A 24238-nucleotide genomic window follows, 5' to 3' on the forward strand; every position below is an offset into this window, starting at 1 on the left:
AACACTTTATATAGAATCTGTCACATCTTGAAAATTTTATTAGCTTTGTTGGGTGTCAAGTTATAATCTTGCTAGAATTCATTTACTTGGTGAATAAATATATTCTTTCTTAATATAAATCTTTCTTGCTGTAAGTTAAAAAGTTTCCCCTCATTTTCTGTGTGTATAATGGGATTGCAAGGGCTTGAAGTTGTGCAGACTAACATTTGATTCAGTTATGCCTCTAACATATTAGATGGGGTATTAATTAGAACTTGTAATTTTGTTTCCTTTTTGTATGAGCAGTAGTGGATATGGGGGACAGTAACTTCATGCCAATGAAAATGCTGAAAGAGGAAGTTAAGAACACCTTACTCAGTGGAGCAGCAGTTTTTTTCCCAGATAGACAGACCAGGCGACACCAGCTCTTCACCATGATGGTAAACATTAAATGAGAAATTGTTTGTTTAGTACCTGCTTTCTTTATGCAGAAAAGAGGACAAATCTGAGTTGTTATTCTCAAATAATATATACTTTGTCCCATTCAAGTAAAAACCCTTTTTTTTCTTTGCTTCTTTTTACCCTTCCCCTTTTCTCTCTGCAGCTTATCCAAAGAAAGAGGAACTAACCCTGCCTTTCTTACCAAAACTGAATAATAGAACAGAGAAATTAGAATTCTTTGTCACAGAGGAGGAAAACAGAATGTATCATAAAACTAAATCTTTTTCCTTTTCTAGAAAAACATCACAGAGCAAGAACATAAGCAATCTGTACATCTTGCCTTCAGATCCTTGTGTACCCACTTCAGGTAAGGGGTCCTGAAACTGAAAATGTTTGTCTGATACCCCACATTTGTTAATAAGCATGTATTTAATCATTTTTAGAAATGTTATTCCCCTAAACAATAATTCTCTGAAGTAATCAACTAATGTTGTTTAGAAAGGACATACTGCTACTCAATATTTTTATTAACTGAATAGCTCTATAAAGCACTGGCCAAGGTTGGTGCTGAAATCACAGTGTATTGCTCTTAGGCTTCTCCTAGGCTGTCTTCCAATTTTTTAAGTGATTGTTTGCCAATGCTGATGGTTGGTACTGATTTAATTAGTCTGGAGTCATCAGAACACAAACTTTTGATTTTCATAGTAATTATACAGTAGGATCTCTACAGATTTGACACAAAAAATACTAAATTTCTGGTTGGGAACTGTTTGGAACTTCTTATTGTTGGTTAGTAAGAATATCTTTGTTTTGTAGTGATCAAGATCCAGGTGGACTCTTACTATTACCAGAGAAAGGAGTTTCTGCAAATTTTGACATAAGTGAAGTGTTATCAGTCATGGACACCCTTCTGCTTGTGGCAGCAAGAGAGGTAACTGGCTTTGCACTGCTCCTGCTTCTTTGTCATGAGTTTTGTAGGCACTCAAACACAAGCTGCTTGCCTGCCCATGGATGCTAAGGAATCAGCTTCCCTGTCCTTCTGGATGCAATTGCTCATGGCTGTGTGAGTCAGTAGGATTAGCTTTTCCAAGTTGAGTGTTTTCCTTTAAGCATTAACATTTCATAATAGTAGAGTAGGAAATGAATAATATTTTTCCAGTAGGAAATGTGTAAGATGTGGTGTTTTTCCATAGCATTGAAAAGACTCTATGGAGAGACACTGGGCTACAGAAGGAATCATTCCATTTTGAGAGGATAGGATTGGGCATGTCACTAAGGGAGGTGGAAATGGAGGAGGGTTATTTACATATGCAGAAAAACTCTGCTGAGAACATTGAGTGACTCATATGTAACTGTTCCTATTTAAAATTGTGATATATCAAAACAAAGCACATCACTTGCTACATGGTGTTACATGCTGCTTGTCATTTGCATTTTGTCTTTTTCTGGGGTGAGTGGGATGATTGTGTCCATCCCAGTTTACTTGGTGCATACTGTGTGTCATGCTGCAGCAGAAGAGGCTCCATTGCATTCATAAGTGTTCCTTATTTTTCAGTGTGAAATGATGATGCTGGCTGTTGCACAGCAAGAGAGTGGCACAGTCTTGTCTTCCTTATTCTGGTCTGTTCAGGGCAGCCTCCTTTCCTGGTGCTATCTGCAGCTTAAAGGCACTGATAATTCAGCCAAGGATCTTGCAGTAGAAATACTTAAAAACTGTAAGTGCTGGGATTGAATACAGAATTCAATATGGTGCAATACAGGACTTTAAAATGTGATTTTGCAAATTGCGGTATAATTAGGGATCACCAAAGGTTGCCTGAGGCATACTCAGAAATGTCATAGCTTTTCTAATCTCTCTAGGAAGTAATTAGAAGGCATATTAAGCAACTTGGAGTTTTAGTTGTACTGATAATCTTATACTGGGAGAATCTTCAGAAAGCATTTCAGTAAGTTTTGGGGGCCAGATACTGAAAAAAAACCCAAACAACAAATAGTTACAGACTTCCATTTGAATATTTTAATGTCTTAGCATCCCTTATTTTGGTAAACTCCTGTGTGGTGACACGTGTTTTCCTAGATGGTTGTAATAGCAAGAAGAAAGGAACTTGCTTAAGGAGCCAGGTACACCTAAGGGGTTTTGTTGGGTTTTTTGTAGGGGGGATTGTTAGTTTTCTTTAATGCAGCAGCTCAGTGTTGAGTAGTTAATTGGGCCAAATACTTAACAAAGGTGTAATTTTATGTAAAATGATATCATATTTATGTTATTTGTATATAAATACATTGCTGTGTTCCTGTCTTACATTTAAAAATTGAGTACGGCTGTAGCTAAAAATTCCTACCCTCACTTGTTACTTCAGCTGCCTTTCCTAGCTGTGTATGGAGGCTGCTGGATACATGGAGCTTGTTGAAACAATCCTGGGGTGTTTGATGAAATTACTCATCACTCATTTTTTCTGTGATATTGTTGATAAGCACGACTTGTTTCCACAATAGAAGTATCACAGAAAACTTCCTCTGAAATGTTGGGTGTTGCTGCCTTGGGGGCAGCAGATCCTTTCCTGCTGTATTTGTCCTTGTGCACATCATCATGCACCTAATGTTTCATGAAGTCATGGTTGTGGGAGCAAATCCTTAAGGTGGCTATTAAGGATTTTTTTTTTTCTCTCTTTAGATGTGGGCCAGTTCCTGTCAAATATCAGAACAATTTTGCAATCACTCTTATCTCAATATAGTGGCAAAACAATAGTAGAAAAAATAAGTAGCTCTGTCTTTGCTATGGCAACTCGTCAGCTGGTAAGTGAACAGTGGGATTTTCTCCTATTCCTGGGCGGCATGGCTGTGACTCTGGCATTTTCATGACACCTGTGTTTGCTCCTAGGTCATTTTCTTGTTGGATTTTTGCACTTTAGACATTCCATACTGTACTCTGCTACAGGGATTCAGCACTTTGATAGAACCACTGAAAAGCCTTTGTAGTGAACCTCATAAGGTAACTAAAGGCGCGGGCACATTAAACACAGTGAAACAAAAGCAAAATTGCAAGAAAGACGTAGAAAACTCGGGTGATTCTGTTGGTGAGCATTGGAAAAGAGCTGGAAAGCTTCTAAAAGTGTGGGATGTGTAGTGAAATGTTGAGTGAAGTACTAGAAACATATCTACTGATATGGGAGATGGGCAAAGTGATCAGACAGTGCAACTGGAATGAGCAGCCTGGAAGGTAGATAGGAAGGAGGGGATTCTGAGGGTGAAGAGGAAAACAAATTAAAAATAGTATATGCTTAACATTTTTAGCTTCACTGCTTGTGGTGATGCAAATAAGTCTGTATGTCTGTAGGGTAGATGTTTAAATCTGCATTAGTCATCCAGACTCTCTTTTTGTCATGACTGGAGACTTGTACTCACTTGTGGGTGAGACAGTCTCCTCCTGAGTCTCCTCCTGCAGTAGACTGGGTGGGTTTCGCTTTAGAAGTGCTTCCTAATTATGATTACAAAGGATGTCTTCAGAACTAGTTTCAGAGTAAATCAATGCTGTAGCCTTTTAAATGCCATTTGTATGCACATCTGGCAACTTGAAATTATAGACACAAAAATCTAGTGTGGCAATTTATTTTTTTCTTGCCTTTGTATCTAAGAATGCATTTTTGTTGTACAGATGGACATGGAAAGCTGGCAGCAGGAGCAGCCTGTAGTATTGCGAACCTGGACAATGGAATCACCTCATAACTATGAAAATAATTGCCATGAGGTCTCAGTCTTCCTGTGTCATGGGGCAACTTACTTTGAGGTGGAATTTGATGAAAAATGTGAAACTGAAAGGAGGTAATTTAATCTTGTGCTGTGTTGAATTCCAGTGTCTGTTTGCAGAGGGGCAATTCATGTTTCAATGTGCACTCCACTCATGCCATTTCAATTTCTTCATTGTCCAGAGCAGTCCACAATATGTATTTTTGAATGACCTTGTGCTGAAAGCTACCTCTCCTGGCAAATTTACAGACATGCTGTTCCATATGAATTTTGCTTCCTTTGGCTTTGATCTGTTTTATAATTATGCTGTGACCACCGCAGTTTGTGCTCGTGGTATTTTTTTTGCCCTCTTTCTATTGGCTTGGTTTCTCTTGGTAACACATCAGGCTACTGCTTAGTTAAAGCATTTGCCAGATGTTGGATTTGGCAAACATTACCAATTCCAAAGTCCTGCAGGACAGCAGATCTGTGTTTGCTGGGACTTCTGCATTGAAACATGAAATAAATTCCTTAGCAGTCACATGAAGGTGTGGTTCAGAAAGAAGTGACAGGGTGCACTTGTGAAAATCCAAAAGCAAAAACATTCTCCCCCAAAACTTGAAAAGTAAATTTGGAAGTAATGAATTGCAATTTTCACAGGTATGATTACCTGGAGTTCACTGATGCCAGAGGGGCAAAAACTCGTTACGATACAAAGGTTGGCACTGAGAAGTGGCCTAAGGTGAGCACCTTTAAAATTCTGAACCAAATTATTTATCCAGTCTTAGGAAGTCCTTATGATTCCTTTGGAAACGTTTTATGTAAAAGGATGTGTGCTTTTGTGCATGGGTGTGTTTATTAGGTTTCTTAGGTGGAGGGGAGGAGATGGGGAAGAAAGTCTGAAATGCTGCAAATAAAAGGAGTGAATGGGTAAAGAATCCCTCTTTGCTCCTGTTATCAAAAGAACAATCAGTTAAAGTGAAAAGGAATAATCATGTTTAACTGCCAAAATACATGGGCAAAACTTGCTCTGCCCTTGCAAGTTTTTATATCATAAGACAAGTGTGGCCCTTTCTGGGGCTGTGCTCTGTCCTCAAATGGGATCTGCTCTTCTGTTTGTGGCTCTGACTTTTAAAGCTCAATCATATATAAAATTGCTCATTAAGCTCTTGGATAGAAATTTTACCTGCTTAGTACTGTGGGTTTCTCATTGAGATGGTGGGGGGAATTAGATCTGTTATGGCCAGAACATAATAATGAAACCCCAGAGTTGCTGAAGGGAATTCATTACCCTGAAATGTTTTCCTGTCATGTACATTTGGCAAAATGACTGTTTTGTTGCTCTGTAGAAAGTGACCTTTAAGGCTGGCCCACGGCTGCAGTTTCTCTTTCACTCTGACAGCAGTAATAATGAGTGGGGCTACAAGTTCTCTGTCACTGCTTACGGCCTCCCAGACGTTGCCGTGTCTTGGGGCTTGGATTTACAGCTGCTTGTCTCCCGGCTGATGGGGCGCTTGGCTTCCCGAAGCATGGCCCTCAAATCCCTGCGAGGTGAGTGCCTCCCACAGGCCACAGCTGGGATCCATGCAAACAGGAGCTACAAGGACTTTATGTTGAGGATCCCCTGGGAAAATGAAGTTCCTTTTGTGTTTCTCTCACGTGAACATGGAACACTTGCTGTGTTGTGAGTCCGTGGAAGATGTGGACTCGTGGAAGTAATCCTACTAAGCTAAATTACGTTTATGAAGTAGTATGTGCTTCTTTTTTTCCTTCTAAAATTGTTCCCTGGTGCTGTCATCCGCCTCACATTGGGAGTGTGAATATGGGGCCAACAAACTGAAAAAATTACAGAGCTTAGGACACAAGTGATTCTAAAAATTCCACATGAGCATTTGGTATTGAATGAAATTTGAATTCACAAATTAAGTTCAGTTAGTTCCAGTAGTTAAGTACACTTAGGATCTGGGCCTGTGAAGATAAGTAAAATAAACTTTAAAAAATAAATTAAAAAAAAAAAAAAGTTTATTCTTTAATTTAAAAACAAGACCACTTCTCTCTAGCTTCCTAAATCCAAATCCATCCACCACTTTAGAGAAATTAAATAAAGCTAAAGAGTTCTTGCTCCAATCAGGTGGTCCATGTTTACCATGGAAAATTAGACAGCTATTTACCTGTGAATTCAAGGAACTAATTGAAGTGTTTGAGAATATTGTCTTCCTTTCTTAATATGAGCATGCTTGCATATAACAATTTAGGCCTTTAGTAGGAGAGAAAGCTTTTAAACTCTTTTAAATTAGAAAATTTCTGTAGTTATAATACAGTGAAAATGTTCAGTTTAAAATCCTTCCATATTGTAACACTGTCACTATAAGATGTCGATGCTGCCATTAATGAAAGGGTACATCAATTTTCTGTACCATGTTAGAAAAACAGAGAACATTGTTAAATTACTTGTTCAGTCTATTTGCATTAACTTTCTGCTGTGTTTCAGTTTTTTTCCCTACTGGATGTTTAACATTTATTATTTTCAATAATCTGTAAAAATGAAGAAAATTCTTTAGTAACTGAAGGGTCTGTTCTGAATTTCTTGCAGAATTAGGTAGTGAAGCAGACTTGCCTCCTTTGAAAGTAACATCAGTTCTTAATTCTCCTCTGTGGAAACCTGTCTTCAGGCATCAGATGTGTCCTGAGGCACTCCTGGGAACCAGGCAAAACACTACCAAGCACCAAGACAAAAAAGAGGTACTTACCCACTGCCTGTGTTCCCTTGGCATGAAATCCCTGTGTATCACACGGGTTCATTTGGCTTTAGGGAGTGTGAATGCCCTTAAGCACATGCTGCTGTGTCATCTTTGTCATCATCATTTGTGCTGTTGGATTCAAATATCAAGGAGGAAAGAAACTGTTGTTCTGTGCCCTTTATGAGTTTCCATTTTCATGGAATCATAAAATGGTTTGGAGGGACCTTCAAAGATCATCTAATTCACTCCCCACCTTGTGCAGGGATGTCTTTCATTGATCAGTTTGCTCAACTGCAGTGGATAAACTGCAAGTTGACTGATGGTTGCAGCTCATTGCTACATTTTTTCTCAGCCAATGTTGAAGTTAATGTGTTGTATCCTTCTCTGCAGGCTCGGAGCTCTCCCCACGAGGTCTGCCGTAACTTTCTTATCGACTTTGCAAAATCAGATCCTGCCCAGGACTTCAGTGGGCAAAAATCTGAACTTTTCAAAGGACTTATACAGGCATGTAAAAAACAGACCCCAAAGACAGATATAGTTGCTGGTTCTACTGTTGATCAAGCTGTGAACTCAACATTTGCTGCTTTGGTGTATCTCACTCCAGATTTATTTGAGAAGCTTCAAAAATATGGTAACTCTAATATTATTAGACTATCTTAATAATGAAGACTTAAAGTTTGTAAAAGGCTCTCTTACAGCTGAGTTTATAGCATTTAAAAATCAGTTTAGTGGGGCAATTTAAGGAAGATGTTCTGTAAAAAGGTATCATTTAAGCAGACTAGGTGAGCTTTTTCTCTAGAGTATTTATTTTTTTATTAACATATATTTTTGTCTTCAGAGCACTGGCAAAATATTAATAACTATCAGAAGCTACTAATTCTGTAAGGCTATACCTAAAGAGAGTAGTGATGTCCTCTGGGGCTTTAACTCAGAACTATGTGGCTCCAGTTATTAGAGGTTCTTGGATCATTTTCTACATTGTGCCTTTTCTAAAAAGCCAACAACAACTTCTGTTATTAACTGTTGGTGTTGGAGGAGGTGTGAATTATCTTCCAAAATACCATTCAGTGGAAACCAACCTTGCCATCCTCAAAATATATATTTCATTTTTTTCTAATAGAAGGTAATGTTTTGCTTTTAACTTACTAGCCATTGTATTATAGTTGATGTATTTTTCAGTAGGTAAAATGAAGAACTTTTTGACTTACAGCATCTTTCCACTATTGATATGTTTGAAGTATTGGGTAGTAAGATGTTACTTGGTTTTGAAGGATTTCATTTTAGGCTTTTCACTTTTTGTCATAATTTTGACACTAAACATTTTACATTTTCATAGAATGATTGAACTATTTTTTGAGCTCTAAAGTTATGAGTAAAAATGACTGACACAAAGACTGACTTGATGACTAATGTGGTTACTGCCTTTAGTCATTTTGTGTATGTCTGACAATTGAGCTAATTTTCTGAGTGACATTGAAAACTGGACAAGTATTAATGACTGTTAAAGAAATCCATCCCACTGTTCTGTCAGTATCTTCATCCGCTGGTTGTGCTGGGGCAGACTCATTTCAGGACCCGTGTTCACCTGTTCTATGGGAAGTTTGGAGAAGGGATGCTGAAAAAAATACAGGAAAAAAATTAGAAAGGGAGAATGGAAGAAGGAAGACTGACTATCTTTTTCTCCATAGTCATTGTCAGGCCAGTTTGAATAGAAACTGATTTGTCAGATTTATGATTTTTGCAAATTGGTATTGAAAGTCCATTCCAGAAATTCATAGTGTAAAACAGTAGAGAAAACAAATACATCTATAGAGTTTTAGGTTAATACTAAGCATTTGTTGATTTTTCTGATAAGTTTACATCAGTGTTATTGCATGCATAGGGAAGGATTTTATTTTCCATGGCTTTAGGCATCAATTTTTGGGAAGAGATGGGAAAGATACTCGTAAATTAACTTTGTAAATAAATCAGTCAAGGTGCAGTTCATGTATTTAGGACGTATGAAAGTTGGCAGGCTTATTCTCTATTTTTCATACAGGTATAATTCCAAGTATTGACTAAGAGATGAAGAGAGGGCTGTAGCATAATTTTAGTTAAGTAGCTGTATAAAAATGGAGCTGTAAATAAACAGGACTCTCTTCTTTCTCTCATTTCCAGTCAACAGTGGAGGCAAGGTGCCTTTGAGTGATGAGTTTGCACAAGTGTATTCCCTGGCTGATTCCATTAGAATATGGATGGTAAGAACACTCAGGAGGATCTCTGTTAATGTCATTTAATTTAGTACTTTACAATGCAATGTTAAGGAGTAGGGTGGAACAATTTTTCCTTCAGTTATTCTACATCAGCTGTTTTCACTTAGAAAGAACGTAGGTTTACTTTGAAACTTTGGACTTAAATGTTTTAATGCATACTTACACTCCCCTCCTCCCCTCAGCCCCAGATGTGTCATCATGAGTAGTTAGGACTGAATTTGACCGAAAAGCAATTAAATTTGTGGTATGTTTCAGTAAGAGCATATGTTGTAAATTAGAAAGATTTTTACATTGCATTTGAAGTTCTTTTGAGGTATATCATAGAAAGAAGTGTGTCTTAAACATCATTCTATTGTCTTGTGACTTTCTCCCTCCTCTTTTCTGCCTAAGAATTCCTGGCAGGTTGATGTACTAGAGTTACAATGGGTTCAGATGCATGTTAAGATGAGTAATTGCCTTTACCCATTGCAGGACAGGTGTTTGCATCTGGCAGAGCTCGCTAGTGAGGTGACATGTTTTTGGAGAACTCTATCTCATAACTAGATGTATATATTTTCCTGAGTGCTGAGGGTAAAGGAGAAGCCTTCTTTTCCTTGGAGGACTGATGCACATCAAGTCACGAGACAGGCAATGGTTTCAGCCTACAAAGCTCAAGCAGCTTGTGGTGAGGCTGTTCCTGCTCTGACAGTTCAGGTACTGCTCTTTTAGGCTCCTGGGCAGTTTGCTCTGAGGTTGGGAATAGTAACTACTGTCATCTATCCCTGAGATTAAATTCCTTTTAGTCATTACAGTCTTCATCCTGCCTATATAGATATACAGAGAGAATCATATTTTAACTATATTAACATCCTGTTTACAGTTGGAAATGAAGCAGAAATCCCTGATGGGGAGGGGAAATGATGCTGAGGAGAAGCAGAACACAGAAGCAAGTGAGGTGAACCCAGAAACTCTCGGTGAGTGTTGCCTTGTATGTAGGAGCATTGCAGGTAGCTTAGGAAAGCATTGCCTTGTAAAGCTGAAGACATTATTTTTGCCATGAAAGGTAAGTTAGCAACTGGGGTTACTTTTTCATACCTTAAGAGATAACCTAGTGTACATTGGATTAACTATCTGGGATTGTGTTCTGCTATTCTTTGCAGAAAACAGTGAGCAAATTCTTCAGGGTGTGACCTCTCACTTGGGTCGCCTGGTTCTGAACTTACTTTCGTCTGTTTTTGTAGATACTTCTTACCACATTTAACTGATGTTAGAACAGCAGCTGATGGTTAATGTGTTCTCATTGGCTACTCTGTACTTCATATGGTTTAGTGTGATTATTCAGATTTAGCATTTGGAAATCTGAACTTAAGCAACTGATAGCATCATGATCAATATAATAAGAAAAACAGTATTTTCTAGCTGTCTTGACTGAGAAGAAATAAATCCCTTTCTTCCTAAGCATAAGACAGCAAATTTGTTGTTTTATTGTCATGATTTTAACTCTTCCAATTTTTATGCTGCAGCAAAACTCTGTATGCAGAAGAGCCTTTTGTTACTGAATTTTTTGCCCATAAGAGCAAAGACGAAAGATTCTGCCTCAGACAGTTTGGAAGCCCAAGACCTGGACGATCCCCAGCAGTATGTGAGTGATAAATGCCAAAGACGAGGATCAGCTGTGGACATGGACTTCCAGGCAGCACAGTCGGTGTCATCCAGTGCAGGAACTCACCTTGTTTCAAAAGAGGGGGGTCAAACATCACAGTCTGATCTGAAAGTTAAACAAATTCCAGACCTCCACCAAGCAGAAGCTGTATCTGCATTTCATAGTAAGCCTGGTGAAAATACAGTTTCACAGCAAGAGGATGTGTCATCCCCTCCTTCCACTCCTACACGGAAGTCTCAGCTCGGCCGGGGAAGACTGAGGCTGCTGTCGTTCAGATCAATGGAAGAGCCAAGAGCTGTGCCTACTGTGAAGGAAAAATATCCTATTTTGAAGAACATATTAGACTTTATTAAGGATCAATCACTTTCGCATGAAAGGTAAACAAATTGAAAATGTTGTCAGTTATACTATGCAGAAGGTTGACTTCACACCTCTGCAGGTAGGCTAAAGCATTTTAGCAGCAAGATAATATTGCAGAATATTTTGTATATGAACATATCAAACTTCAGTTATTCATGAGCATGTAGGGGCTCAGAGAGTACTATTTCATTTCATTTGCTTCCATCACATAGAACAGAGTATAAAAAACAGTCACTTGGCAATTTATTGTCTTGCTTCCCGAGATGTGTTTTGCTTTTTATCTACGAACAGCAAAGATGTGGTGTACCACTCCTACCAATCCTTGGTACCAAATAGAAAGGAGTTGCATCTCTGATTAAATTACCTGGTATTCTGAAATGCAAATCAAAAGAGGGATTTCCAATTCTCAGCTTGTCTGTTTTGGGCTCTAAAACATGGAGTGGTGCAGGAAGAGCTGGATTCTGTTCAAAGCTTTATCACTCACTCCAACTAATACACTGAAATACAGTTGGAAATTCAGATACAAAGCAATTGTGTAATTAGTCAAGCACTTCTTGAATTGTCATTTATTTGTGTTGTTTTAAGCACAGTGTTTTGAAGTTTTCACTTATATTTTTTGCTTTCAGTGTTTTAAAGGTTCTGGCTTTGAGAAAATCCCAAGGACAGAATATTATGGAAGTGCTCAAGACCATCCGCCAGTGCCTCGACTCGCTTGGGCAGCCACACTGCTTTCACCCACCCTGTGTACTTTTTCTCCTGGAACTTCTGGCCTGTCAGAAAGATTTTACAAAGTAAGTAATTATTTAGGCAAATCTCAGCCATGTGATTTACTGTCTGAGTTCTTGTGTTCCTCCAGGCATGTGTATTGACAAGAGTAGAAAGTTCTGCTTTTTAATCCACGTGGATAATGAAAATATGACTTGAGGTTTAGTTTTCAGGCTAGTAGGCATATCTTGTGTACTTCATTAAAAAAACCCCCCAAAATTAATAATCATTTTCAAGTGGGTCTTAGTTGCACAGCTGTTCATGCCATGAACATGTTTAGGTCTGATTTCTATGTTGTGTCTGGCCAGTGTTGTCAGAACTCTGTCACTTGGCTTTTCACTTGTCAGGAGCTTTTGTGGTCATCTTGCAATGCACTGATTTCCTTTAAGATCTTGATTAGGTTTTCATAAAGCAACTTTTTAATTTAAAGGAATGTTCTCCTCTTAGTGGTATGAGAATATTCTCTTTGCCTGTTTTGTTTCATCACTTCTGATTCCTAGTACAGGATTCTTTTGGTTTTGTTTGAAACTTCTAGACTGTGTTCTTAAATAAAACTAACATCTTTCCCACTTTTGGGGAGGGGTTAAAAAGGGCCTGTTTGTAAAATTTGCACCAATCATGCTACCTAAAACATCACAGTGAATTCTAGGCTACTAAGCCGACTCTTTAATTTGCAGCTACTTTGGAAACTTGGAAGGCTGTGGTGCTGAGCTACACAAAGAGATTCGAGAGTCCTACTATCAGCTTGTTTTGTTCCTGGTAAATTCTGTGAAGGGATTTAGTACAATTAATGACAGGTACAGTACATTGCTTGCTTTATTTATGTGAAATTTTTTTTTGCATTCCTCCACTCCTCTTCCCTTGTCATTTGTTGTCATCTAAAGCCTTAATTAATTTTGACTATACTTTCCGTTATTTACAGAACTAAATAAGGAGCCTTGATCTTGTGATCAAAAGTGCCAAGTTAGCTTTTTATTACTAAAGGAATAAAGGAAAGCACAATAAATTTATTGCATTTTGTAGTTACAATTCTGCAGTGTATCGCTGAAGCTGAGTAGTAAAATACTAGAAATGGCAAATTTGCCATGGAGTACTTGGGCAAGACTAATGCCACAAGAAACATGGCAATTCTGCAGCCATGCTTTAATGTTAAAACTCATGTTTTGGCAACATTCTGGTTAGAATTTGGAGGATTTACAGCCAGGTGTCCTAGAGAAATGAGAATTTTATGGCTATAATGTCAGTCTCTCTGACAATAACTTTCAAGTCCTTTGTTCAGTTTCAAGTGAAATTGTCAAAAAGGTTTCAAAGAGAACAAATTCCTGCAAATACCAAAAAAAAAAGCTGTACTGCAGAGACAAACCCTCTTGCTAATGCTCAGGCAACAGCATTAGCTTGATCTTAACTGAATCCGGAAGGAAAACCATCTTTATTTCGAATTCCATAGTCTGTACTTGCTAAATTGTGTAAGTTGAATACTTTGATAAACCTGAGTTCCTGCCACAGGATTACTTTAATGCATAGTAAAGCCTGAAATCAGTGTGTGGTGGTTTTTCTGCCCCTCCTCCCCATACACAATTCCAGCTCTAGGTCTGTCAACTTTAGGTCAGCTTTAGAGCTGTCATGTTTTAATGTCTTTTGTTTTTATTTAGGTCGTTGCTTCCTGCCTTATCCTGTGTGCAGACAGCTCTTCTCCACCTCTTGGATATGAGCTGGGAGCCCAGTGATCTTTCCTTCTTTGTTGAGATCCAGCTGCCACATCTCCTCATGACGACATCACAGGAGAACATCAGTATCCATGACAGTGTCATTAGGTGAGTCAGGAAGAGTGCAGCTTTCACATGCTACTAAATACTGATTCCATTTTACCCAGAAAGGCTCCTGAACTTCGTGCTGGAGCAAGCAGTAAGAGTGCTATTAACAAGTGTGGCACAGTTTTGACCAGTATCCAGTGGCTTAACTGAAGTATTTGAATTTTTTTTTGCTAGTGCAAAAACCATGGAAATTTTATCTTTAACCTGATTACTACTGGAACACTTCGCTTGTTTGGCAGTGTAGCAGGAGGTAGATAATGCTGTTTCTTGCCTTGATGAATGTTAAATGTTTTTAACACCTTCATGTGGCAATTTTATAGTAGTTGTACTTGCACATGAGCAAATGTGAAGGCCAAAAAAATGGAAAACATCTAATCTGATCTGCCAGCATTCCAAAAGCTGTTTTGTAAGAGTAGGTTTTCCTGATTTTTGCATTATGGTCCCCATATGTATTTAAAAGCATGTCACAGAGGCAAGAAGCAGGTGTCTGTATGGTCATTTATTAACCAAGTGAATAATTCTGGTTTTATTAGCATGTTGTAGCACTTTGTTCTTCATTAAAACGTAAAGCTTTATTAAAGGGAATCCTGATTGCATTCAAACTTAATTTTAAGCTTGCTTTTCTTTTAGTCAGTGGAGTGAAGAAGATGAAATTGCAGACTACAAGCAAAACTGTGAATGGATGGATGAATGTCAGGATGTAATGTTTGAGACCTGGTATGAAAAGATAGCTCAAGCTGAGCCAGAGAAGCAGAGAAAGGTGACCTCATGTTTTGTATATTTATCTGCAGAAGGGATAAATAAGAGACCTCTAAAAGCCAAAAGGGGAGAAAGGAATCTGGTTTATAATGAATTTTTATGAGTTGGATCTCTGTAGACTTTCAAGAGTCTAAAATGATTAAAAGATCCCCCTTCATTTTTGGCAGGGGAAGTGTTCTGCTTTCTGTCTGAGGCTTTCTCAAAGTCAGAAAATAATACTCAAGTAACTGTGTTGATTTTTTGCTGTAGATGCACATGTTTGTTGCTCGTTACTGTGACCTGTTAAACGTGGACATATCCTGTGATGGCTGTGATGAAATTGCACCGTGGCATCGCTACCGCTGTCTGCAGTGCAATGACATGGATCTGTGTAAAACTTGTTTCCTTGGTAAGAACCATTAAATAACCCCTCAAAACCCTGTGTTTGAAACCAAAGTAGCATCTTGTAAATTATACACAAAATAAAGTCAAACACTTTTCTTTGGAAATGTTTAACTTTTCTTTCCCTAATGTGTATGTGAACTTGAAATTAGGAAAGGTCCTTTCCCAAAAAGATTTTACAGGGAAATCTTTCTTTATAGGTGGAGTTAAACCTGAAGGACATGAGGATGACCATGAAATGGTAAACATGGAATATGCCTGTGATCACTGCCAAGGAGTTATCATAGGTCGGAGAATGAACTGCAATGTGTGTGATGACTTTGACCTTTGCTATGGATGCTATCATGCAAAGAAATACTCTGACAGGTATTAAAAATGTGATTTGCTTTCCCCCACGTGGCAGTAAGACAATATTTAGTAGCTAAATACAATCAGTCATTCTCACGGTGCTTCCTATAAAGCCGTGTCTGACATCAGAACATCTCCTTGGTGTCCTTTGGGGAAACAAAGGTAGGACCAGTTCAGCAAAAAAGTCTGGAAACCTGCCTCAACCTCTGAAGTCACTTGGTAGCAATTGTTTTCTGGATGTGGCTAGGAAAGCTGCAGAAGGAGTTACCAGTCCTGTATGACAGGATAGAAGAGATGATCACTGCTGTGGAAAACAACTTCAGTGCTTGACACCAGAGGTCATAAAAACCAGGTGCACAGTTTGAACCTCTGGAAAGTGTTGGGTTTTAAGTGGCTTCCTGTTGAAGATGTTTTGTGTAGACTGACTGGCTATGTTGGTTAGCAAAACACCAGCTTGCATTCCTAAATGTTGTCCCTTCTCCTTCCAGCCACTTGCCCACCCACAGCATCACGGTGTATCCCATGGTGACCATCCGAATCAGCGACCGGCAGCGCCTCATCCAGCCCTATGTCCACAATTATTCCTGGCTGCTGTTTGCTGCCTTGACTCTCTACAGCGCAGATCTGGCAAATGGGGAGGAAGTAGAAGGAGAGAAACTGGATCCCCAGGTCCTCAGTCATGCCAGAGTTCTGCAGCATCAGTGCATTCAGCTCATTGGGGACTGCCTGATGAAAGCACAGCACGGAAAAGGTGAGTCAGCTCCTCCTGCTCTGAACAATGCTTTCTACCAGTGTCAGAAATGTCTGTGGTTACTCACTTTAAAGTTTCCAAAGGAAAGGGGAAGCTACTGTGTACTTCACTGAGAATAACTGTTTATGTAGAAAGCAAATGTAGAACAAGTGTTGTTCAGGGTCATTGGAACATGGAAAATTGAGTGCTTGAGAAAATTAATTTTATGCTTACATAAACATTGGAGACAACTTGGCAAGTCTGTGGTTGTTTTTTTTTCCATCTTAGCTGTTGTAAAGGGATCAGTCAATACAGCTTCATGTTCTGTTACTAATGTATCACTGACAGCTGAAGGACAACAAATAACTTGGTAGAAAACCTTTTTGTTCTGCACCTCTTACGAAGAGATTTTTAACTGTGTTTGTGGTATAAATTTCTGGCAGTGGTGTTCATTTGTCTGGAAATGGAGGTTTCTGTGAACAAAAATCTGGTACAGAAAATAGGGGGATATAATTGGGACCTATAGTGAATGTATCAAAAATTCTAGACCAAAATTAAAATAAGTTTGCTGGTAGTTTTTGTGAGCAGCTGTAATACAGCTGAAATAACACCACTACCAAATACTTGTGCACACTCATTAATTAATCTGTTTACAGTATAGAGTTCTATTGTGCAAGAGGTCAGAAGATTGAAAAATAAGACAAATTTCATTTGCTATTCATAATTTACACTCTACTGCTTTCTTAAATTAAGACCTCTACCCCAATGGCATCTTTGAGGTGGAAGATGTCACCACCTGTCCATGACTAATATTTAATGGAACTACATAATTATATGAGCCTGATGGAAAACATGTTTTTGATGGCGTTAGTGTTCAAAAGAAGTGTGTGAGAAGTTTGCAGTTCTCTTTTAAAGTGTTTCAGTTCTGCTTTTTGTCTGTCTTACCACTCAGCAGCTAAATAACTTTTACAACTTTCATGCTCCCAGGACTGAAAAACTTAGCTCTCCTCTGCATGTTACCAGAAGATGAGACTTTCTCAGAGAATGACACTGTTTCAGGCAGTCCTCCAACAGACAGTGCTCCAAAAAGTCATCCTGGTGATGAAGCAGGGAAGGGAAGAGATGAGAAACCCAGCACAGGCTCTTTGGTGCATCGTGGTGTAAGTACCTGTTATTTCCAGAACCACTGATATCAGATATGTGATCTGGTATTAGGCATCTTCAGATGTTCAAACGGCCTATTCTGAATGGGGGACTGAAATAAGGAATAGTAATGATTTCATTTATAGGTAAAAGTTGAGGGGCAAGGGACAGTTGTCTTTTTCATTAGATCTGGCTGATCAAAAACTTCTTGTTCCGAACTGATTCACGAAAGTGTTGGGGGAGAGGGGCACGTCTCATTTTTTGTGAAAGAGCTGTCATTTCCCCTGGTTGTTAGCACTGTTAAGTAGGAGAATGACTTTCCTACACTTTTATACAGTGTTCAAAACTATTGTAGTGTAATAATTTTATGCAGAGAGATATGAGCAAAATAAAAAAACATAATTTAATTGTATGGAAGCTTAAGACATGAATACATCAATACATTCTTCAGTAAAATGTTTTGATACTCAAAGGAAAATGTTTGTCAAGTGCAGATGACTGACTTCTTTCCATGTTTGTTCCTGCAGATATTAAATTTTGTTTTAATCTTTTAGTACTTTTGTTTTATTTTTAGGGGAAAGGAGATACTCACAAGGAAATCCAGTCTCCTCCAGAAGATAAAGTAGGAAAACAAGAAATTGAAATCAAAGCTATCTCTGCAAAGAAAGCTGTTGTGAGACAAGAGTCAGACTTGTCTGTGGATAGGAATGTTCCTCCAACAGGTAAAAAATGATTTTTCATTTTCCCTGTTACAGAAATACCCATTCATCTGCAAACAAACAGCTGTCCTTTTTATTCCTAATCCAGTTTTGTGTATTTTCAAATGTCTCTCTGCTTTGTGAAAACCTGCCAGACATTGCTTTGAACAACTGCCTTGCAGTTGGTTTAAAGGAGTCTGGGAATCGGAGTAGATTTCCACAAATATTTATCCATCTACAGAGATTGTCATTCCTGTTGGGCTAACACAACATTTGTGTGTTCTGATGCACTTGGAAGCAGAAATTGTGTTATCCTGTTAAAGACTGGGATTGTAAGAATTATGATAGTTAAATGGATCTGTCTGTAGCACTGTCCTTTATATGTTTTTACTAGATGGTATAAATTTCTTTGCCTTCTGTCTTCCCTACACTTTTATAAAGACTTTATTTTCAAATTGTAATACTTCTTTTTATAATTTCTATTTATTTTTAGATTTGGATTATAAAAATTAAGCTATCACTTATTTCTTTTATTTTTAATGTCACTTAGGGGATTTTCTTCTTTTGTTTTTATTTAAAAGCAGGTGACTCCCTCTCAGAGGATTTGGCCCAAAAGCCAACAGAGAAGGTTTTAATACAGAGCCAGGAACAAGTTTTTGCTGAATGCTCTCAGAAGAGGATTCTGGGATTGCTGGCAGCTATGTTACCACCTTTCAAATCAGTTAGTTCTTTTTACTTCCATCTGGGTAGTTTTCTAGGTGCACAAATAACATGAATAAAATTCATAGGAATTAAATGTGGGATATGGGCCCTTGTTGCTTACATGTTAGGAACTGTGAATTAGAATGTCATCAGACATTGACATCACTAAGGAGTGTAAGGGCTTGTTTCTGGGTGGAGGAGAGGGAAGGGAATTTTTCTATCTGTGAGGTAGTGTCCTAACTGTTCAGCAGAGTTTAAATCTTCAGTTTAGCTTCACATGTCAGGTCACACTAACAGGCCAGTAACCAAAGTAGGAACATAGTCTCTCATTCCTTTTGTCCCATTTGAAAGACCTTTAGAACAGAAGCTTTTGCATGTGCTGACTTTGACTAAAAATCTTGTTTTCTTTCCCTGCCTCACTGAGATTTTTCTCTCTCCACAGGGCTCCACAATGTCTCTGATCAACCTGGAGCAAATACTTCCACTGATGTTTCATGTTGTAATCTCAAATGCTGGCCACCTGAATGAAACTTATCATTTAACCTTGGGACTTCTGGGCCAGTTAATCCTCAGGCTTATGCCTGCAGAAGTGGATGCTGCTGTGACTAAAATCCTTTCAGCCAAACATAATTTGTTTGTACCAGGAGATGGGTCTACAGTGCCAGAAGGATGGAAGACAACTCATCTTCTGTTCAGTCTGGGAGCTGTGTGTTTAGACAGGTGCTTCTTACCTTAACCCAATTAGTTAATCTCTGCTGAACAGTTGTTTTCATGTGTGCCTTGTGCACAGAGGCTTTTTAATAGAAAGCTAATTAAACCTGTACCCTGGTCATGGAGGAGCTTACCATCTGCAGCCCTTGTTGCAGTGGGAATCTTAATTTCCTTCCAGAAGAAGGCTGGCTGCTGAAGAGTGGCCTGATTTCCTGTGCTTGCCTACACAGCATGTCATGGAGGAGGAAGTGAGGTTTGGAAACTACGAGGAAAACCAAAAATACAGTCCTTTATTTTTTGTGTGACATTATTTCTCTCACATAGTTACAAATCCCTTGTGTAACTTGGGAAAGGACGAGGGTGTGTCACGTAACTATCACCAGTGCTGAGTTCTGGATGTGGCCCTTCTGTCTGAGAGTATTTGAGAGAAAGGGTTTTTTATAGCAAAATAGCACTGGAAACATCAGGGAGGGACAGATTTTGAAGATCCTGAGAAAGCACTCGAGCATTCTGAGATTAATGTCATGCCCATTAAATGTGACTTATTTTTTATTGTAGCTGTGTTTTATGGGGGGGGTTCATAAACAAATAGAAAAGCATATGAAATTTAAAGGCAGAATATCCAGATCATAAGCTGAGGGAAAGGATTTTCTCAAAAACTAACTTTAGTGTGAGGAGACCAGTCCCTGTAGGTTATTTGTGTGATCCACAGAGTAAGCAGGTAGTCACATATATGGGAAGTAAACCTCTTGCTGCCATGCAAACAGAAACTTCTGAATTCTAAATTAAAATTGAGAATTAACAGTGGCAATGTTCAGGCACACTTTGATTTGGGACTGTAAGTGCTCTCAGAAAACAGAGTAGTATTTATGCTCTATGGCAAACAAAGCAGAATTCATGTGTCAGCTGGCATGAAAGCTTCAAGTATTTAGAAAAACAGTTCCCTAATGATTTGAAAGCTGCAGCTGTGCCAGATTACCAGTGATATGCTGTCTTGAGGAAAAATAGCTTCAGGTAAGTCTGCAGTCAGCCCTCCTAATGCAGCCTGCTCTTGCTTTGCAGTCGTGTAGGTCTGGACTGGGCGAGCTCCATGGCTGACATCCTTCGCTCTCTGAACGCCTCTGCGCAGTGGCACGATGTGATCGCTGCTTTCACTGACCACTGCGTTAAGCAGCTGCCCTTCCAGCTAAAGCACACCAACATCTTCACTTTGTTGGTGCTGGTTGGCTTTCCTGAGGTAAGTGGCCTGTCAGTCTTAAAGGAAACGAAATTGGTTAAAGCTTTTAGGTGTCTCTTTCTAAATACTATGGATTCCATCAGTTGGGGACACCCTGTATAAACTCTCAAAACCTGGTGTGTGTCAGAGTTTGCATCTTTTCACTTGTGCACAATTAACGTCGGTCTAATGAGGAATAATGAGCTGGTTTTGCCTGGCATTTCTTTATAACTGCTACAAGCAAACCAGCTTCATTTGAGTATCAAAAAGGACTTTTGTACAAGCAAAACAATCCATTCTCCATCTTGATGTTCATAACTGATACATTGCCTATGTAACATTAAGTTGGTTGTTGTAGGCATTTCTTCTATAGACTCGAACTGCCATTTTCTAAAGATCAGCAAATACCTGGCAGCAAGCAATGGTTCAGCTAAAAAATACGATACCAAGAATAAGCAAATATAACCAATATAAGACATGGCTGTGTATTTGTAAATAAGTGTTCCAAATCCTAACTGAAGTTCTGCTGCCATTTCAGGTGCTGTGTATGGGCACTCGTTCTGTGTACATGGATAATGCTAACGAGCCTCATAATGTGATCATCCTGAAGCACTTCACTGAGAAAAACAGGGCAGTGGTTGTAGACATCAAAACCCGAAAGAGAAAAACAGGTTCTGTGACATTTTTGTTTTATCAGAGAATCACAGAGTATTTCCTTACAGTTTGTTATGGATACCCAAAAGCAAATGTTAACTAGACCAGTCTGTGCAGGTCTGCAGAGTTTGAATTCCATTATTAGTAAGTTGCCTGACTTTCTGCTCATAGGTTACCAAATTCTGCTTGCAAGTCACTGCCAAATTGTGAAGCTTCTGCAGTAATTATTTCAGTTATCTTTATTCAGAAAAGGATTTAGAAAACTGTTGAGACCATTCTGGTAACTGAGAAATCTCAGAAATAGGCTTTTGATGAAGCAGTTGTTTCTGTTTTAATATTTGTGTACTGCTTGTGTCTTACCCTTTACAAACGTGTGCTTAATGTTGTAAAATAATTGCTAGTTTAAAAACAGTATGGCTATCCCTAAAATCTGAGACCAAGTGAAACATTTAATATACAACAAATCAGTTGGATTTTTAGGAGCAAGGGCTTTTTGTTTTGTATGACCTAATATTGTGAAGTTAATAAAGCCAAGGTTGTCCTAAGATTTTACTACTGAAGTTGTGTAAAAGACATTTGGAAAAATCAACAGACTAAACTGCTTTTTGATATTGAAGGAAGATTTGAATATAAAAGCTTTTCTTTTTGTTTAACTATTGACATTTTAAACAGTAAGGTCAGCAATATTTATTTCATCATATTAATTGCAGGTCAGAATTTTCCCCATTTGAATTGTAAAATACAACATGGGCTGCTTTGCATGCTGTACTGCTAACCTGCAAATATGTGTTGTTGCCAGAAGTGACATGGGAATAGGTGTTAAGAAACTTGTACTGAAAAATGAAATACGTTCTTGACTGTTCAGGGAATCTGAGATAATTTTTGTATAAGACCTTTATTAGAACATAATTGATGTAAGGATGTCTCATGTCTCAACCTACTCATATCTAAGAGATGACTCCACAACATTTTGAAGTCAACCAAGTGAATTTTATTTTCTCTCTCTTGTAGTGAAAGACTATCAGTTGATTCAGAAATGTGGGCAAGAAGGCAGTGATTCCCAGACCCAGCTGAGACAGTACCTGCAGCACTTTGTCCTCATCTCCACCCACCTCCTGCAGACCAGCATGGACAGTAGCTATGCTGAGGCAGTGGAAACAACTTGGGTCTTGTCGCTCGCTCTGAAGGGCCTTTACAGAACTCTGAAGGTACCTGGCACATAAAATATGATAGAGGAATAAAAACTGATGTTCTACCCTGTGCTACAGGAGCTTGGGTATTGACTGAGCGCACTGGGGAATTACCACAAGGGTATTTCTCTCACAGCTGGATCCCTTTATGCCCAGTCTGTAGGGAGCTGAAAATATTGTTGTTGGGCTTTAAATAGCTTTTGTGAGTCTGAGCTGGAAGCTGTTTTGCTTCTCCTCTGTGGGGGCCAGCCATTCAGGAGAGTGCAGGAAGAAATTTGTAGAGGTAACGTTTTATGGAGTGAAGTTCACTTCTCTCACTCCTGAAGTATTTTTTTTTTTTTTTTTGGACTGGCAGATCAAAACAGATACTCAGTTACCACTCTGTGCATGTCATAGATGATACCCCTAAGGGATTTGAAGTGGGGATTTTTATTTTAGGGAAATGGAAGAAAAAGATTCCCCATGTAGTTCATCTGGGCAGGAAATTCACCCGAGGCTGTGTGCCTTGCAGGCACTGTGATGCATTGTTCCTTACTTAGTTCTTTATTTGTGTGTGTGTCTATGTGTGCAGATTCATGGATTTAAGGAGATCCAAGCTGCCTTTCTGCAGTCTGGTTTACTCAAACTTCTAGTGAAGAAGTGTAGCAAAGGAACTGGCTTCAGTAAGACTTGGCTTCTCCGAGACTTGGAGGTAAGAAAAGTGACATTTTGTAAAAAATCAGGCTTCACACAGTGGCCTGAAAGGTTATAGCAGTGCACTGCCCTCCTGGGAAGAAACACTCAATATTATCTCTAATTAATTAATTAATTATCTCTAATTTAAAAAATGTTCACTTAACTGTGTCCCTGAATCTGCCTCCTTCTGCCCATCATAATCATGTAGATAATAGTCTAAATTCTTTGAAACAGGAACTGGTTTTCCACTAATCTGATTTTATTTGGAAAAAAATTTGCAGATGAGACATTACTCACCTACTCAGATTGTTTTATGGATTTTATTTAGATTGTTCTTGAAAATTCCATTCTTCAGTTTAGAAAATATCAATGAAAAGCATGATTTGCACAAGGTTTTGCTGCAGTGCAGGTGGGGAGATCAATGCACATGTGGGCATATTCTTTCACGGTAGTTGTTAATTGCTGAAAGGTAAGTGTGGTTCAACGATTAGTTATGTTTTATCTTAGGCAGGAGTTGTGTTAATTCATATTTAGGACTATGCTGAAGCCAAAGGGCTGTTTTCAAAGGAGAAGGGTATGTAGGGGCATTAGTGGCATTTTGGTGATAGTTACCTTTGCTCTGTTTTTGTCTGGGAATCTTCAAATCTTTGATGTACTGAAATGGTTAAAAAATTACTTTCTCAACTTTCTCTGCACTTTCAGCTAATCACTGAAGTTGTCTTTGCAGCAGCATGGAAGGTGTAACTCATTAGTGAAGTGGGAAATGGTTTTGGTTTGTGTTTTGGGGGTTGTTTTCTCTTTTTAGGTGTTGCTTCTTTGTAAAATAGCATGTGTTAAGCACTGTCCAAGTCTGATAATGTTCTTCTAAAATGCTGATTGCAATAAACTAATCATACCTACAGGTCTCACACTATATGCTACCTTTTTTTCTGTGTAGATTTTGTCAATAATGCTGTATTCCTCAAAGCAAGATATCAGTTCCCTGGCTGAACAGGAGGATACTGAACTGGAAGACAGGGAACAAGATCAAGATGTGGAGCAGCCTGTTGTTGGTTCTGTTGATTTAGAGCAGAATAAACTTGATCCTCTGGAGGGCCTGGATGAAGCCACCAAAATATGCTTCTTGGTATTTAAATTACTTTACCTCCTTGTGGGTAAATGAGCATTTGCTAGTTGCATAAAACATTTTGTAGTTCATATGGTTGTTTTTCTTCTAGATTTACAGAATATGGGTCTATGATTTCAATGCATCATTCTTTAAAGAAAATAAAATAGAACTACCAATGAATGCTACAAAATCATTATACAGTATGT

The 24238-nt window shown here is 38.6% G+C and overlaps 1 protein-coding gene across 2 annotated transcripts in view; it reads left to right on the forward strand.

Annotated features, from left to right (window-relative positions):
• The window catches only part of ZZEF1 (zinc finger ZZ-type and EF-hand domain containing 1), a 56130-nt gene that overhangs the window by 18763 nt on the left and 13129 nt on the right, over nt 1–24238 (forward strand). The window contains exons 16-45 of one of the 2 annotated variants that reach the window (XM_039562789.1): nt 286–419; nt 717–787; nt 1237–1351; nt 1976–2135; nt 3092–3213; nt 3299–3409; nt 4073–4239; nt 4804–4885; nt 5493–5694; nt 6737–6885; nt 7275–7515; nt 9042–9121; nt 9996–10089; nt 10639–11155; nt 11765–11929; nt 12581–12700; nt 13556–13717; nt 14348–14477; nt 14726–14864; nt 15058–15223; nt 15694–15956; nt 16923–17095; nt 17653–17800; nt 18358–18497; nt 18921–19198; nt 20252–20426; nt 20944–21076; nt 22071–22267; nt 22821–22940; nt 23862–24050. In XM_039562789.1, coding sequence (XP_039418723.1) covers nt 286–419; nt 717–787; nt 1237–1351; nt 1976–2135; nt 3092–3213; nt 3299–3409; nt 4073–4239; nt 4804–4885; nt 5493–5694; nt 6737–6885; nt 7275–7515; nt 9042–9121; nt 9996–10089; nt 10639–11155; nt 11765–11929; nt 12581–12700; nt 13556–13717; nt 14348–14477; nt 14726–14864; nt 15058–15223; nt 15694–15956; nt 16923–17095; nt 17653–17800; nt 18358–18497; nt 18921–19198; nt 20252–20426; nt 20944–21076; nt 22071–22267; nt 22821–22940; nt 23862–24050 — 4943 coding nt within the window. The remainder of the gene's footprint in view (nt 1–285; nt 420–716; nt 788–1236; nt 1352–1975; nt 2136–3091; nt 3214–3298; nt 3410–4072; nt 4240–4803; nt 4886–5492; nt 5695–6736; nt 6886–7274; nt 7516–9041; nt 9122–9995; nt 10090–10638; nt 11156–11764; nt 11930–12580; nt 12701–13555; nt 13718–14347; nt 14478–14725; nt 14865–15057; nt 15224–15693; nt 15957–16922; nt 17096–17652; nt 17801–18357; nt 18498–18920; nt 19199–20251; nt 20427–20943; nt 21077–22070; nt 22268–22820; nt 22941–23861; nt 24051–24238) is intronic. The other variant, XM_039562790.1, reaches the window with a different exon arrangement.

The sequence above is a fragment of the Corvus cornix genome, chromosome 19 (genome assembly GCF_000738735.6).
Source record: "Corvus cornix cornix isolate S_Up_H32 chromosome 19, ASM73873v5, whole genome shotgun sequence".
Classification (NCBI taxonomy): domain Eukaryota; kingdom Metazoa; phylum Chordata; class Aves; order Passeriformes; family Corvidae; genus Corvus; species Corvus cornix.